This window comes from Culex quinquefasciatus, chromosome 3 (assembly GCF_015732765.1).
Source record: "Culex quinquefasciatus strain JHB chromosome 3, VPISU_Cqui_1.0_pri_paternal, whole genome shotgun sequence".
In the NCBI taxonomy this organism is placed as follows: domain Eukaryota; kingdom Metazoa; phylum Arthropoda; class Insecta; order Diptera; family Culicidae; genus Culex; species Culex quinquefasciatus.
The window spans coordinates 20,224,775-20,241,052 of record NC_051863.1 but is presented as its reverse complement, the minus strand read 5'-3'; the positions used below and the strand labels follow the sequence as shown (position 1 = coordinate 20,241,052).

At 30.9% G+C, this 16,278-nt stretch overlaps 2 protein-coding genes across 5 annotated transcripts in view; both read right to left on the bottom strand.

The window, feature by feature from the left end:
• Window positions 1-3,816: 3,816 nt before the first annotated feature.
• LOC6033085 (30 kDa salivary gland allergen Aed a 3) lies at window positions 3,817-4,672 on the bottom strand. The gene is made up of 2 exons (XM_001843533.2): window positions 4,187-4,672; window positions 3,817-4,127 (listed from the first exon to the last, which is right to left on the bottom strand). Exons 1-2 carry the CDS (start codon window positions 4,670-4,672, stop codon window positions 3,930-3,932), a joined length of 684 nt encoding a protein of 227 aa, XP_001843585.2. The 3' UTR covers window positions 3,817-3,929.
• Window positions 4,673-12,661: 7,989 nt separating this feature from the next.
• LOC6033086 (dystrobrevin beta) overlaps window positions 12,662-16,278 on the bottom strand; it is a 79,195-nt gene continuing 75,578 nt past the window's right edge. For 2 of the 4 annotated variants that reach the window (XM_038260450.1, XM_038260452.1), the window contains one exon: window positions 12,662-14,381. In XM_038260450.1, coding sequence (XP_038116378.1) covers window positions 14,322-14,381 — 60 coding nt within the window. In that variant the 3' untranslated portion in view covers window positions 12,662-14,321. The remainder of the gene's footprint in view (window positions 14,382-16,278) is intronic. The other 2 variants (XM_038260449.1, XM_038260451.1) reach the window with 1 other exon arrangement.

Below are 16,278 nucleotides of genomic sequence, written 5' to 3'. Positions count from 1 at the left end.
TAACCACTTTAAAAATGAAATCATTAAAATGTCCGTGAAATTTACATTTTTACCGTGAAATGGATCAAATGAAAAAAAAAAAACATCTAAATATCAAGGCTGTTAACGATAAAATTATCGAGTTTTGATAATTTTTCTATCGTTATCGTTATTCCGATAATTTTATCGACGATAACTATAATATTTAATATATTTCTAAAATTGACTAAAACCAACCAAATTATGTTGAATTTTCAAGCTACCTCTTAGTAAATATACTTTGATAATATGGTAAGTTTCATAATATAAATACCAACAAAAAATCACAGAATAGCGTATTTTTGGGAAAGTGCTAAAATTTTTCTAATTTGCTATATGGGTATCAAACGGTTCGAAATTGTGCATGCGTTTTCACTGTTTTAGAGTTTTTTTTTAAATTAAATTCTCAAATTTTCACAAAAAACCGTATATTCCCGAAAATACTCAAATTTTTCTAATTTGCAATACAGGCATCAAATGAATCGAAATTTTGCATGTTTTTTTTAAACATCTTTAGAGTTTTTTGAATGAAAAACTGCTTTTACAAAATACCGTATTTTCTCGAAAATACTCAAATTTTATGATTCGCAATTTGGTTATCAAACGATTTGAAATTTTGCATGTTTTTTTAACCATTTTAGAGTTTTTTGAATGAAAAACTTATTTTTTTTACAAAATACCGTTTTTTTCAAAAATACATAAATTATTTTTTAATTCGCAATATGGGTATTAAACGATTCGAGTTTTTTCAATGAAAAACTTAAATTTTAACAAAATACCGTATTTTCACTAAATTTTTATAATTCGCATTATGAGTATCAACCGATTCGAAATTTGCAGGTTTTTTAAAACCATTTTAGTGTTTTTTTAATGAAAAAAATAAATTTTCACAAAATACCGTTTTTTCTCGAAAATACTATTTTTTTGTAATACGCAATATGGGTATATTTCATTCAACAAACTCGAAAACAGTGAAAATGCATGTTAAATTTCGAATCGTTTGATAACCATATTGCGAATTATTGAAATTTTTGAACTTTAAAAAAATACAGAATTTTGTAAAAATTTTAAAATTTCTTTCAAAACTCTATAACATTTCGAATCATTTGATATCCATATTGCGAATAATACAAAATTTAGTATTTTCGAGAAAATACGGTATTTTGTGAAAATTTAAGTTTTTTATTCAAAAAACTTTAAAATGGTTTTAAAAAACATGCAAAATTTTAAATCGTTTGATACCCATGTTGCGAGATATAAAAATTTGAGTATTTTCGAGAAAATACGGTATTTGTGACAATTTGAGAATTTCATTAAAAAATCTCTAAAACAGTCAAAATACATGCAAATTTTCGAATCGTTTGAAAACCATATTGCGAATTATTAAAATTTCAGTACTTAAAAAAAAAACAGAATTTTGTAAAAAAAATAAATTTCTTTCAAAACTCTATAACAGTGAAAATACATGCAACATTTCGAATCGTTTGATACCCATATTGCGAATAATAAAAAATGAGTGTTTTTGAAAAAATACGGTATTTTGTGAAAATTTATGTTAATCATTCAAAAATCTCTAAAATGGTTAAAAAACATGCAAAATTTTTAATCGTTTGATGCCCATATTGCGAATTATAAGCATTTGAGTATTTTCGAGAAAATATGTTTTTTTTTTTGTGAAAATTTGGGTATTTCATTCAAAAAACTCTATAACAGTGAAAATACATGCAAAATATTAAATCGTTTGATTCCCATATTGCGAATTATAAAAATTAGGTACTTTAAAAAATACGGTATTTTGTGATTTTTTTTGTGTTTATACTTTGAAAATTACCATATTATTAAAAAAAAACTATTTACCAAGAGTAAGTTTGAAAATTCAACATGATTTGGTTGGTTTTAGTCAATTTTAGAAATATATGGGTCATTCCAGGTCAACTGGGTACACTTTTGGACTCGACCTTCACCGATTTGGACATAATTTGGAGGGAACGTTCATCTATCGATAGTTAATAGAAATCTCAAGTTTGGTGCTGATTGGACCATCCCTCTATTTTTGGCACCGCCCTCTTTTTTGACAATTTTCTAAAAAACTTTTTTTTCTTCTAATCATAACTAATCATTTTAGTTTGAGGTCAACATTGATTATAATTATAAAATTTTAACCCTTAAATGCCCACTTATATTATATTTTAACGTTTTAAGTATTAAAATTCAGTTTGGACCAATTCCTTATATTTTTATTTGTTTTATTTTATCACCATCGTGTTTCCCGGACAATTTTACATAATAATGATTGTAGACCTCAAACTAAAATAAACTATTGGCAAGATACAGCGATTTTTCTGAAAAAAAAGTTTGATTTTGCGCAGCACTCGGAAGAACATGGTGTTCTTTTCAGCAAAAAGGGATGAATCCCGCATAGTTCGGTTTTTATATGTGAGAAACTTGTTTCGGATTTGAATTCATAACTTTTTTCAATAAAATCGCTGTATCTCGCCAATAGTTCATTTTAGTTTGAGGTCTTCAATGATTATTATGTAAAGTTGTCCGGGAAACTCGATGGTGATAAAATAAATCAAATAAATATATAAGGAATTGGTCCAAAATTAATTTTAATACTTAAAACGTTAAAACATAGTACAAGTGGGCAATCAAGAGTTAAAATTTTATTTTTATCGAATTCCTTGGTCAATTTTCTATAAAATGCAACCTGTAGAAAGTCTTTTGCTAAAATAGTTGCAAAGTTATGATTAGGCTGGTACAAATATTTTTAAAAGTTTTTGTCACCCCCCCCTTCAAAATTGGTCCGAAAAATCAGGGGGCAAAAAACATATTTTTACAATAAACTTCAAAATTTCAATGAAAATTCAAGTGCAACCAACTGAAATCAAATTTAAATACATTCTCCTGCGTTTAAAATCATTTTTAGCATGTTTGGGTTCATTAAAAAATCTTAAGATTTTTTGAAAATTTTCGATGCAAAATCTTTTTTTTCGATACAATTTATGTTTTTGTCAGATCTTAGATTTTTTGAAAACTAATGATTGCAAAACAACTGAACTAGTGTAAAATGCATTTTAAAACACTTTTTTAATTTAAATGTGAAGACTATGGCTTGTTATTTAAATTTTTATATTTTTTTATTTTTTTGCCCCCCCCCTTGACCTCGGGCAGGGCCGAGGGACAAAAACTTTTTTAAATATTTGCATCGGCCTTAAAAGAAAAAAAAGTTTTTTTTAGAAAATCGCCAAAAAAGAGGGCGGTGCCAAAAATAGATGGATGGTCTAATCAGCACCAAACTTGGGATTGCTGTTAACTACCGATAGATGAACGTTCCCTCCAAGTTTGGTCCAAATCGGTGAAGGTCGAGTCCAAAAGTGTACTCAGTTGACCTGGAATGACCCTTATTCGACGATAATTCTATCGATTAACAACCTTGCTAAATATATTTGAAGAAAAGGAAAACTTATCGAAAATTCTCTAATAAAAAAAACATCATTCAAACATTGATAAAATTTAGATGAAAAACACTTCATAAAAAACATAATTAAAAGGGAAGGCAGCAAAAGAAAACAAGTCCCAACTAAATGAAACAAAAAAAAACATAAAGAAAAACACAAAAACAGGGCACCAACAAGGAAGCTCACCGCAAAAAAAAAGAAAACAAAAAAAAAGAAAGAAATGAAAAACAAAAGTTGAGCCCTTTTGGTCCACCCTGCTTTCTGTGAACAAGTGAAACTTCTTAAAACCAACCTGTGTAAGATTCGATGTAACAACCCCAAAATCAAATTTCGGAGAAAGAGTTTCAATAAAGGTATATTTATCCACGTTTCGACAGAAAGAAAACAAAACAAAACATCGATTTGTTTTATTTCGCTTTCGTTAGTTTTAAGACCATTGTGAAATCCCCCTTAATTCTTCCGTTTACTCGAGATGCAACCCTGCAGGGTCGTGGCCAGGTTGATGATGCCATCCGCGAAGGCGTTCTCCTGCTGATCGGTGCAACCGGACGAATTCCCGCCCCCCGTTTTGCACGTCTTAAACTGCTTTTCAGCGGCATTGATGAGCTTCTTCACCTCTCCGGTGAGTTTCCCAAAGCAGCTCTCAATCTGTTAAAATCGTTACTGATGAAACACACTATAATTACACTCATAAAACCAAGCCTCACCGCACCAAAGTCCGCAATTTGTCCGGTTTGCTCCAGGACGGGGTTGCGAACCCTCGCCTGGAAGGCATTCTCCAGCATCCGCTGCAGGTGCAAATCTTCGATCGATTTAAAGTCGACCGAGTCAAGAATTTTAACAATTTCCTGGTAAGTCGCGGCATAGCTCCCCTTCTGGGACGGTCCCTTCCCGGCACCTGGCCCTTTTCCGCCCTTTTTCGATGGCTTCTCGCTTGACGCTTCGGAGTCGTCGTCGTCGTCAGGCTCAGAGGACTCCCCGTCTTTGGTAGGTTCTTTTGGTTGGTCGTCATCTTCCGCCGATGGTGACGACGGTTCGGAATTTTCGGTTGGCTTTTCTGGTTGGTCGTCTTCTGTGGCAGCTGAAGACGGTTCGGATTCTGTTAAGGGAAGGGTCTCCTCCGTGGATTCGGCGTTGGCCAGGATTCCGATGAGAAGAAACAGGGCGAGCAGTGTTGGCCAGACGAGCTTCATTATTAGTTGTCTTTTTGAACTGATTGATTATTATTGTATTATTTTTCACTTGAGTATTTCTTTTTATATTAATCTTTGTGATTTTTAATCGACTGTGATTTGCTCACGTGTCCACTGCAGGCAAGCTTGCGCCAATAAGCACCTGTTGAGTCAATATCATTTCTTGATCGCCGAGGTGTATCGCAAATAATTTTATTATTTAGATTGATTCTCAATCAATCTTTGCAAACAATTGTGAAATTTAGTTAAAAAAATGTTCCCCAAAATTCGGATATTAGAAAAGGACTGTCATTGTCAATCGATCGGGCGTCGAAAATCGATGGTCTATAATTGTTTGCAGATTTTTCGAATGAATATTTCTCGATAAATGATTGGATAACGAAGCTTGATCTTGAGTCGGAGCCAAAAGCAAATCCTATACCTTTTTTTTGGTAAGAAAGGCAAAAAGGTGCCTTCACAAATAATGAGAATTTTCCACCCCACTGGAGCGGATCGTTTTACAGCCACTGCCGTTCTGCGCATAATTGTCCCATGTCATTTTTGGTCGATTCTAATTTGTTTTTTGTGTATTTGTTTAGATTGACGTATACTTTACGAAAAACTCATAAATTTTTTTTATTTTGTTCGGAAATTCAAAAAAAAATCGGTTTCACGGCGTATTTACTGAGCAACCTTAAGGAGAAAAAATAGTCATCGCTACTTTCAAATGTGTTTTATAGGAAATTTTCTCAGCTTTCCAATGCTTCTAAGAGCGAAATGTTTCATCGAATTTTTTTTCTGAGATATCTTTATTTTAAGTTTTTTGTTCTAAAATCCTTCATCATTTATAGGAAACTTTTTTTTAACAGTTCAGGAAACTTGTCAAATGATGTGTTTTATGTATCATTTGATCATCAAAATGTGCAAAATAAGACAAGAAACAACTTTGTAAAAGGTTGCAAATCGCTAAACATTAAAAAAAATATATAAGTTTTAACCGAGTTTTTGAATATGCCGGATTCATTCCGAAATTAAAATCAGAAAACCGTGTTAAAATATATGTTTACTAGAATTAATAGATTATTACATAATTTTGATGTAAAAATATCAGCCGTCTGCTCTGATTTAGCTTGGATTGAGTTTGTTAAGGGTAATTAGATTTTTATGAATAAACCTCATATTTCCTTAACCAAACATTAACCAGTTGCAAATTACTGTGTAGAATTTCAGGGGAAATAGTTTTCATGAGTAGGAAAGTTTATTTTTTAGTTTTTATGTATGAAATGATCCAGTAATCAGCAATGTAATCACAGTCTTATCTGTTTTTAAAACGTTTTACAAGTAACTTGAGTTTTGTTGAAATATATTGTAATGGAGGATTCTGTTTGATTTTTTGTTGAAATTAATATTTTATTTTTGTTCAACCAAAAAAAATGTTCGTGAATGTGTTTTCAGCATTATCAGTTGAAACACACGAATTTTATTGCTACTTTCAAAAGCATTTTCAACAGTAAAACATTAAAAAAATATATTTTCTTTATACCCATTAAAATATGACTTTTGAAGCATGCAACAGTAATTTGTAGTACATTTTCGATTTTAAATCATGTTTTGTATCTTTGTTCCTGGTTCCTGTTTGTTTATGGAAATATCATATTTATTCATACAAATGCAATAATACCCTTAACAATCTCACACCTGCAAAAAAATTGGTTGTATCAGCCAAATCAGAGCAGACACGTGATATATTTCGACAAAAAATATGTAATAATTTATTAATTCTAGTAAAATTTTCATTGAAATACGGTTTTATGATTTTAATTACTGAATAAATCCAACAAATTCAAAACTCAGCTAAAGTATAATTTTCAAAATGTTTGGTGATTTGCAACCTTCTACAAAATTGTTTCTTGTCTTATTTTGCACATTTTGATGATCAAATGACACATAAAACACATAATTTGACTAATTTTCTGAACTGGTTTTCAAAAGTTTTCAATGAATGATGAAGGATTTTAAAATAAAAAACTTAAATTAAGATATCTCAGAAATTTCTCGATGAAACATTTCGCTCTTAGAAGCAGTGGAAAGCTGAGAAAATTTCCTGTAAGACACATTTGAAAGTAGCGATGACTATTTTTTTCCTGATAAGGTTGTTCTAGAAAACACGCCGTGGGTTTATGTTATACTTCTACGTATGTAACTTTTGACCCTTAAGTCCAATTGACTTTAAACTATACATATATATATTTTTTAGAACTTTTAAAACTGCCCCGAACATTACCTAAAACTCTGAATTGCTACGTTCAATAAACTGTTATTGAAGGTTTGCTCAGATGCTTTCTCTAAATTTGGTCATAGAAGGCGTAGACTACCAGATAAAATGTTGGTGTCTTGAACAAAGTTGCTTAAATTTACAAGTCCAACAACTTTCTAGAAGACAAAAAAATCTCAAATATATTCCTGAAAAGTCAGTTTTTGAAAATCATCCTTAACGTGAACCACCCTAACTGCTACTATTTTCAAATAAGTTACCTTAAAAATGGTTATAACTTGAAAACTGTGCACTTTATACAAATTTCACTTAAGTACTTTTTGATTGAAAATTTAATTTTTCAACGGAAAATGAAGCTCAAAAATGTTTGCCACCAATATTTCGATTTTTTTGAAAAAAATCAGTATTGATAAAAATTCATAACTAGGTCAAAGATTTTTTGCCCATTCTGGAAACATCTGAAAAGTTGGCATTTGATGTCCCCTAAAACATATAAAAAAATAAAAAAGTGCTTTTTGCAAATCAAGTTTTCGTGACAAAAAGTGAAATTAAAAAATCACCCATTTTTTTTACCGTGTATCATATTTTTTCAGTGTAGTCTTTATCCATATCTACAACTATGCCGAAGACACCAAACCGATCAAAACATTCCTTCAAAAGATACAGATTTTCGATTTTTCATAAATCATTTTTGTATGGACAGCTGCCAAATTTGTACGGAAAATTATATGGACAAACTAATGATGCAAAATGGGTTCTTTGGGCATACCGAAAGCATAATAAAAGTTTCAGCTGGATTAAAAAATACAAAACATCGAATGATCGAAATCTCAGAGAATTGCTCATTTGGCTCAAACTTTGTAGGGGCCTTCCCTATAACCATTGGTGTGATTGGTTCACCCATACAAGTCTCTGCCAATATTGGCAGCTGTACATGAGCAGTTCTCTAGGATTTCGGTCATTCGATTTTTTTTTTTGTATTTTTTAATCCGACTGAAACTTTTTTGGTGCCTTCGGTATGCACAAAGAAGCCATTTTGCATCATTAGTTTGTCCATATAATTTTCCATACAAATTTGACAGCTGTACATACAAAAATGATGTATGAAAATTCAAAAATCTGTATCTTTTGAAGGAATTTTTTGATCGATTTGGTGTCTTCGGCAAAGTTGTAGGTATGGATACGGACTACACTGGAAAAAAAATATACAAAGTAAAAAAAAATTGGTGATTTTTTATTTAACTTTTTATCACTAAAACTTGATTTGCAAAAAAAAACTATTTTTAATTTTTTTTATTTTTTGATATGTTTTAGAGGACATAAATTGCCAACTTTTCAGAAATATCCAGGTTGTGCAAAAAATCATTGAGCGAGTCATGAATTTTTGAATCAATACTGATTTTTTCAAAAAATCGAAATATTGGTCGCACACGTTTTTCAACCTCATTTTTCGATGTAAAATCAAATTTGCAATCAAAAAGTACTCTAGTGAAATTTTGATAAAGTGCACCGTTTTAAAGTTTAATCCATATTTAGGTGACTTTTTTGAAAAAAATCGCAGTTCTTCATTATTTCAAATTAGTGCACATATGCCCACCCTTGAAAAAAATATGTTTGAAAAGCTGAGAAAATTCTCTATATTTTGCGATTTTGAACTTTGTTGATACGACCCTTAGTTGCTGAGATATTGCCATATGCAAAGGTTTAAAAACATGTAAATTGATGATTTCCAAGTCTCACCCAAACAACCCACCATTTTCTAACGTCGATATCTCAGCAACTCATGGTCCGATTTACAATGTTAAAATATGAAATATTCGAGAAATTTTCCGATCTTTTCGAAAACAATATTTTCAAATTTTCTAAATGAATATTCAATATTACGCCCTTTTGAAATGTTAGTCTTAGTTTAAAAAATTTGAAATTATTTTTTTCAAAAGGATCCGAAAATTTCACGAATGTTTCAAATTTTAACATTGTAAATCGGACCATGAGTTGCTGAGATATCAACACAATTCGTTTTTTTTAAATCAGTATTGAGTAAAAAAATCATAACCCGGTCAAAGATTTTTTGCACAACCTGGAAATTTCTGAAAAGTTGACATTTTATGTCCTCTAAAACATATCAAAAAATTCCTTCAAAAGATACAGATTTTTGAATTTTCACACATCGTTTTTGTATGGACAGCTGCCAAATTTGTATGGAAAATTATATGGACAAACTAATGATGCAAAATGGGCATACCGAAGGCACCAACAAAGTTTCAGTCGGATTAAAAAATACAAACAAAATATCGAATGACCGAAATCTGAGAGAACTGCTCAGCTGTAACTTTTGAGTGAATATTCTGATCAATTTGGTGTCTTCGGTAAAAGTTTTAGGTATTGTTGAGGACTATTGATAAATAAAAGGTACACAAAAAATTTCGATTTTTTAATTGACTTCTTTTTTACGAAAACTCAATTTCCAATTTTTTATTTTCCAGATTTTTTATATGTTTTAGGGGACTAAACCCGCAACTTTTGAGCCATAGAGAAGTAAGGTCAACAAATTTGCCAAAGAGTTATGATTTTTTTTTAAATAGTGAGTTTTAGAAGTTTTAAGCTCCGTTTTCAAGATATTCCACCAAAAGTTTGATTTTAGCGAAATATTTACAGTTTTTCGATTTTTGAAAATAGTGACCATTTCTAAAAACATTTTTTCGGCCCTTTTAAAATGTTAGTCTTTATTATTTTAATAAAAAGTATTGTTTTCGAAAAGAACGGAAAATTTCAGTAATGTTTCATGTTTTAACATGGAAAATCGGACCATTAGTTGCTGAGATATCGGCATTAGAAATTGGAGGGTTGTGTGGATGAAACTCTTGAAAACGGAGCCCTTTATAAAAAAAATGTAAAGTAATTTTCGATTGCAAATTCTATTTTACATTAAAAAAATCAGGTAAAATTTGTTTTTGCATGGAATTACGAAATTTCCCAATACTCACTATTTTTTTTAATTCATAACTCGGCGGCAGATTTTTTGACCATACTTCTCTATGGCTCAAAAGTTGCGGGTTTGGCAAATTGAATGCATGTAAAAAAAAAGTTAATGAAAAATCGACAAACTTTTTTTCCGTGTACCTATTTTTCTCTCAATAGTCTTCAACAATACCAGGGGGATGCTAAAGGCCGCCAACTTGAGTGATAGAGATTAGTAACGCGCGCAAATGTGTGCACAGTGAAAACAAAAATATTTTTTTATTAGTAATTCAATTTTTGTTATAAGAATTACTGTAGTAAAAGTCAAATGTACACAGTAGTTAAGTTAAACGTTTCATGTGATAAAAGTACAACTTGAAATGATGTCATCGACCCGATGTGTGCTTAAAAATTCCAACTTTAGTAGTTTATTTTGCATATGAGCAATTCTCTACCAAAACCGGAAATGGATTTTACTTGTATTTTTTGATTTGGCTCAAACTTTGTGGGGGCCTTCCCTGTGACCAAATAAGCTATTTTGTGTCATTGGTTCATCCATACAAGTCTCCATACAATTTTGGCTGCTGTCCATATAAAAATGGTATGTAAATATTCAAACAGCTGTAACTTTTGAGTAAATTTTCTGACCAATTTGGTGTCTTCGGCAAAGTTGTGGGTATTGTTGAGGACAATTGAAAAAAAATAGGTACACGGAAAAAAAAATCCGCAACTTTTGAGCTATCGAGAAACATGGTCAAAAAATCTGCCGCCAAGTTATGATTTTTTGAAAAATAGTGATTTTTGGAAAAAAAATCCAAATTTCATGCAAAAACAAATTTGAAGTTATTTCTTAATGCAAAATTGAATTTGCAATCGAAAACTATTCTGCATTTTTTTGATAAAGGGCTTCGTTTTCAAGATATAGCCACCGAAAGTTTGATTTTAGCAAAATATGTGCAGTTTTTCGATTTTTAAAAATAGTGACCATAAGCGACCATTTCTAAAAATATATTTTTTTTTTTTGAAAAGTTCAGAAAATTTGCTATAAAATTGTCTAAGAGACATTGAAGATTGGACCTCGGGTTGATGAGATACAGCCGCTTTAAGAAAAAGAAACACGAAAATTGAAGTTTTCTAAGTCTCACCAAAACAACCCACCATTTTCTAATGTCGATATCTCAGTAACTAATGGTCCGATTTTCAATGTTAATACATGAAACATTCGTAAAATTTTACGATCTTTTCGAAAAAAATATTTTGAAAATAAATAAATCAAGACTAACATTTAAAAAGGGCCAAACAATGAATATTACGCCCATTTAAAATGCTAGTCTTGATTTAAAAGTTTTCAAAATATTTTTTTCGAAAAGATCGGAAAATTTCACGAAAGTTTCATGTATTAACATTGAAAATCGGACCATTAGTTGCTGAGATATCGACATTAGAAAATGGTGGGTTGTTTTGGTGAGACTTAGAAAACTTCAATTTTCGTGTTTCTTTTTCTTAAAGCGGCTGTATCTCATCAACCCGAGGTCCAATCTTCAATGTCTCTTAGACAATTTTATAGCAAATTTTCTGAACTTTTCAAAAAAAAAAATATTTTTAGAAATGGTCGCTTATGGTCACTATTTTTAAAAATCAAAAAACTGTAAATATTTTGCTAAAATCAAACTTTCGGTGGCTATATCTTGAAAACGAAGCCCTTTATCAACAAAATTGTAGAGTAGTTTTCGATTGCAAATTCAATTTTGCATTAAAAAATAACTTTAAATTTGTTTTTGCATGAAATTTGGATTTTTTTCCAAAAATCACTATTTTTAAAAAAAATCATAACTTGGCGGCAGATTTTTTGACCATGTTTCTCGATAGCTCAAAAGTTGCGGATTTTAGTCCCCTAAAACATATCAAAAAATCTCGAAAATCAAAAAATACGTATTTTGGGAAATTGAGTTTTAGTAAAAAAAAAGTTGATTTAAAAATCTGCTAATTTTTTTCCGTGTACCTATTTTTTCTCAAAACTCCTCAACAATACCTACAACTTTGCCGAAGACACCAAATTGATCAGAAAATTCACTCAAAAGTTACAGCTGTTTGAATATTTACATACCATTTTTGTATGGACAGCAGCCAAAATTGTATGGAGACTTGTATGGGTGAACCAATGACACAAAATAGCTTATTTGGTCATAGGGAAGGCCCCCACAAAGTTTGAGTCAAATCAAAAAAATACAAAAAATAAAAATGGTCGAAATCGGCCGATTTCGTAGAGAGTTGCTCATATAAATTGATAAATATTGCAATTTTTTTACAGTGCGCAGTTGCTTTGTTTTGGTTCCGTAGCGAACAGCTGTTCTTTTGTACTGGGGCCGTAATTGACAGCATGTGTTGGCTGCGGGCGGGCTTCATGTAGTGAGATATAGATGTCGCCCCTCTGAACCATACCTACAACTTCAACAATACCTACAAACATTTTTTTTTGCGTTACGTAATAAAAGATCGCTCCCTAACGCCATCTTCGCTTAAAAATCTGGCTAGCTCATGGGTTCTCTTATTTCATCACGTGCTTGCCAGCAAGAGCATTCTCTTTCTATCACCTCTTCGCTATTCCTCGTTCACGAAAACTCGCCGAAGATTCTTTTGTTATCTCGCAATGAAAGAACGATAGAGGGGGGGATTGGGAACCGACCACGCACTAACTCTGGTGGTAAAATGTTTCGCTTGAATGAAAAGGCTGTGATATATCTCTCAAACGAAAATTTCAAAGGTCAGCAAAGTTTGTTTCGTCATTTGGTTAATTTATTACTTGACTGTTACTAGTCGCTGAGCAGAACATTTGCTCCTGTTCCAGGTTGTTTTCTTCTTCCTAATTTCTCCCCAACCCAATCGTCTCCGATGGCAGATGAATTCGACTTCCGCAATACAATACTTCAATAATAATACAGAATTGTAACACTTGTTCAATCACTTGTTCAAATTATTCTTCCTGCTATTCAGTGTGTTGTGTGAGCTTTCTCGACTGTGTCCCAACAACTTTCTTCACGCTCAATTGCACATGTTTTTTGTTTGTTATTTTCCTTCTTTTTTTCGCTGATAACATTCATCACATGGTGATACCATTTTGTAACGAGTATTTATGGTTAATTTATTTGTTGTTGTGTTTATGTGTGTGTGTGTGTGCTACAGAACAACTTGTTTCGTGCATACGCGGCGGAAAGTGTGTTCCATAACCGCGCTATACCTTTGGAAGGACATTTCCACTGTTTTTTTTTTACTAGCCTACAAACGCTGCTTGTTTTTCTTGTTACCTTTTTCTTGGTATTTACACTGCGACCGCGACTCAGATGGCTGATGAGGGTTAGTTTTGTTTTTAATCATGTTAAGTATGTTTTACTAATTCTTCTGCTTGCAATCGTTCTGCCTTCGATGAACATGTCTAAAATCGATTAATAATTTTGGTTTGAGTATTTAATTGGTTTGCCGAAAACACGTTTTTGATTTGCCTAAATGTTATCTACATATTATTGGTTAGGTTGCAACTTTTTTTGTCCTTCCCCTCCTTCTACAAATTATGCGCTTTTAATCTTTGATGGTTCTAGAAGAAAACAAAAAAGTTTCAATAGATTGGAAGAGAAAAATACTGCTTGCTTTAAATGTTGGTTATCTGCGAGTTAAAATTGATCCGATGTGATTCTCAATCCAATTTGCCTATTAAGCTTAATTGTTATAGTAATGCTGCTTTATTTTTTCATTGTGTGTTTGCTCAATTTGTACATCTGTGCGTATTTTTTTTTAAAGGAAGGACTTTAACGGAAATAAAATCAAACAAGGTTGAGATGCGTTAGAATGATGTATTTCGAATAACATAAAATAAGAAAAACGTAAACAAAACTGATCGATACATTTATTACAACAACATAGAGAATAAAAATAAACGAAAAGTTGCGAAAGTCAAACTGAACAAGTTAAGTAAATAGTTTCGGTTGTGGAATGGATCCGTTTCATTAGAGTCTATACAAGAGTAGAAATTTGCATTCGATTTAAACGTGGGCTTAAAAACTTGTTACATTTGTTCCAACTGACACATAGAGATCACAAATAAATAAATCTAAATTTGACAATTTGATAAAGAAAAAAGTTCTATAACAAACACTACTCACGAAACTTTGGACAGAACAAACTGCCTCCCTCAACAAGTAAGACTGAAACAAAAAGCAACCACACATCCATTTAATTCATCCTCCTTTTTCCTCTCTCTCTCCCTCCCTCTCTCTTGCTAACGGTTATGTGAGTGTGTATATTTTGTTCAACGTGATATGCTGCTTCCCTCCGAGAGCATGACTTTTGACTAATTTCGGTTTTGTTTTTCCTTTTTTCAAAAAGTTTCTTCTTTCATTTTTGCCGCGAAACCCGGAAACAGGTCGAGTGGTGGTGCATTTACTGGTTCTGCGAGTTCAAACTCCACTGAGCAAACTGTTCCTGCCACTGGGCGTTGTCCTAGAAGTTGAAGAGCGAAAATGTAATTGAAGGAATGTTTTGAAAAAGTAACATTTGAAAAGGACGGTTGAATTATCGGAGAAGTTGAATTCACAATTGGTCTCGTCGGTAAAAGGAATCGAAAATTGTATTTTTTTAATTTTATGAACATTGGAATACCTTTTACAAAATTAGTAATGTTGTGAAAATTTTCACAAAAAAAATCTTTAATTTTCATAAATTCAAAAGACGCGAAATTTCGAATGGATTAGCACAACTTTATAATTCGAAGAGTAAAAGTCTTATATTTTAACAAAATACCGCATTTGTTCTAAAATACTAAAATTTATATAATTTGGAATCTTGACACCAAACGACGTGAATTTTTTACAAAATACAATTCTTAGCTGGAAAACTCGGATTTTAATAAATGTTGTATTTAAAAAAATACTTTTTGTGTCAATAAGGCTCTCGTTATCGTCGGGACGATAACTAAAATTATCATTATTCATATACTAAGGCATAAAGCAACGTAAATTTTGTACAGTACTTTGATGCAAATTTCAATAATTCGATAAAATAAAAGCAAAAAAAAAAAGAAGTAATCCAGCTGCGCATAAAAGGCCTGGGTGCAAAATAAATTTTGCATTATTTTATGAAATTCTATGTAATATTACACCCTAAAATATGTAGCCAATTATGTAATTTTCCTCTGATTTTTCGGGCCAACATTGGAGGAGAGACAAAAACTTTGAATAAAATTTGTACCAGCCTAATGGACGACAACTAATTTTTAAAATCTGTCTAAAATCGAATAATTCAATCATATCATGTTAAATTTTCAATGCTTTACTAAGAATATAGTTTTAGAAAATCTAGTAAGTTTCAAAGTAAAAATATGTATTCAAATTGTTCACAAAATGCTGTATTTTTTCGAATATACTTAATTTTTCATAATTTGCAATTTGGAATATTTTTGGAATTTAATATTAGAGTTGTTTTTAAATACTAAATTTTTTTTCCGAAAATACTCAAATTTTCATAATTTGAAATTTGGGAATCAAACGAAGCGAAATTTACTATACTTTTTCAATTTATTAGAGTTTTTTTAAAATACTTAACTTTTCACAAAATACCGTATTTTTCGAAAATTCTCAAATTTTCAAAAAAAAACACAAAATGGGTATCAAACGAAGCGATATTTGGTTAGCTTTTTCAGATTTTTTGAGTTTTTTATGAAAATACATTTTTTTACAACGTATTTTTCGAAAGTACTAAAATTTTCAAAACATGCAATATGGGTATCAAACAAAGCGATTTTTTTTTAACTTTTTCACTTTTTTTAATTTTTTTTGGAAAATACTAAATTTTTTTAAAAGACCGTTTTCTTTCGAAATTCCTCAAATATTTAAAATTTGCAATATGGATATTAAACGACGAAATTTGTTTTACAATTTTAATGTATGTATGAAGCATGCAAAATTTCGCTTCGTTTGATACCCATATTGCATATTTTGAAAATTTGAGTGTTTTCGAAAAAAAATGTGGTAATTTGTGAAAATTATAGTATTTACAAAAAAACTCTAATAAAGTGAAAAAGCATACACAATTTCGCTTCGTTTCATACCCATATTGCATATTTTGAAATTCTGAGTATTTTCGAAAAATACGGTAATTTGTGAAAAGTTTAGTATTAAAAAAAACTCTAGTAAAGGGAAAAACATGTAAAATTTCGCATCGTTTAATATCCATATTGCATATTATGAAAATTTGAATATTTTCGAAAAATACGGTAATTTGTTGGTAATTTGTGAAAATTTACGACGTTTAATGGGTATATTTTAATTGTGCATTTGAAAATACTAAAAAATATTTTGTGGAAAATAAGGTTTACTGTGAACATTTTTGAATTTTACAT

Bases quoted from the DNA above. Each gene is read 5' to 3' on its own strand.
- LOC6033085 (XM_001843533.2), bottom strand. From the start codon at position 4,672: ATGAAGCTCGTCTGGCCAACACTGCTCGCCCTGTTTCTTCTCATCGGA. The intron at 4,128-4,186 runs GTGAGGCTTGGT...CGATTTTAACAG, and splicing joins AAATTGCGGACTTTGGTGCG to ATTGAGAGCTGCTTTGGGAA.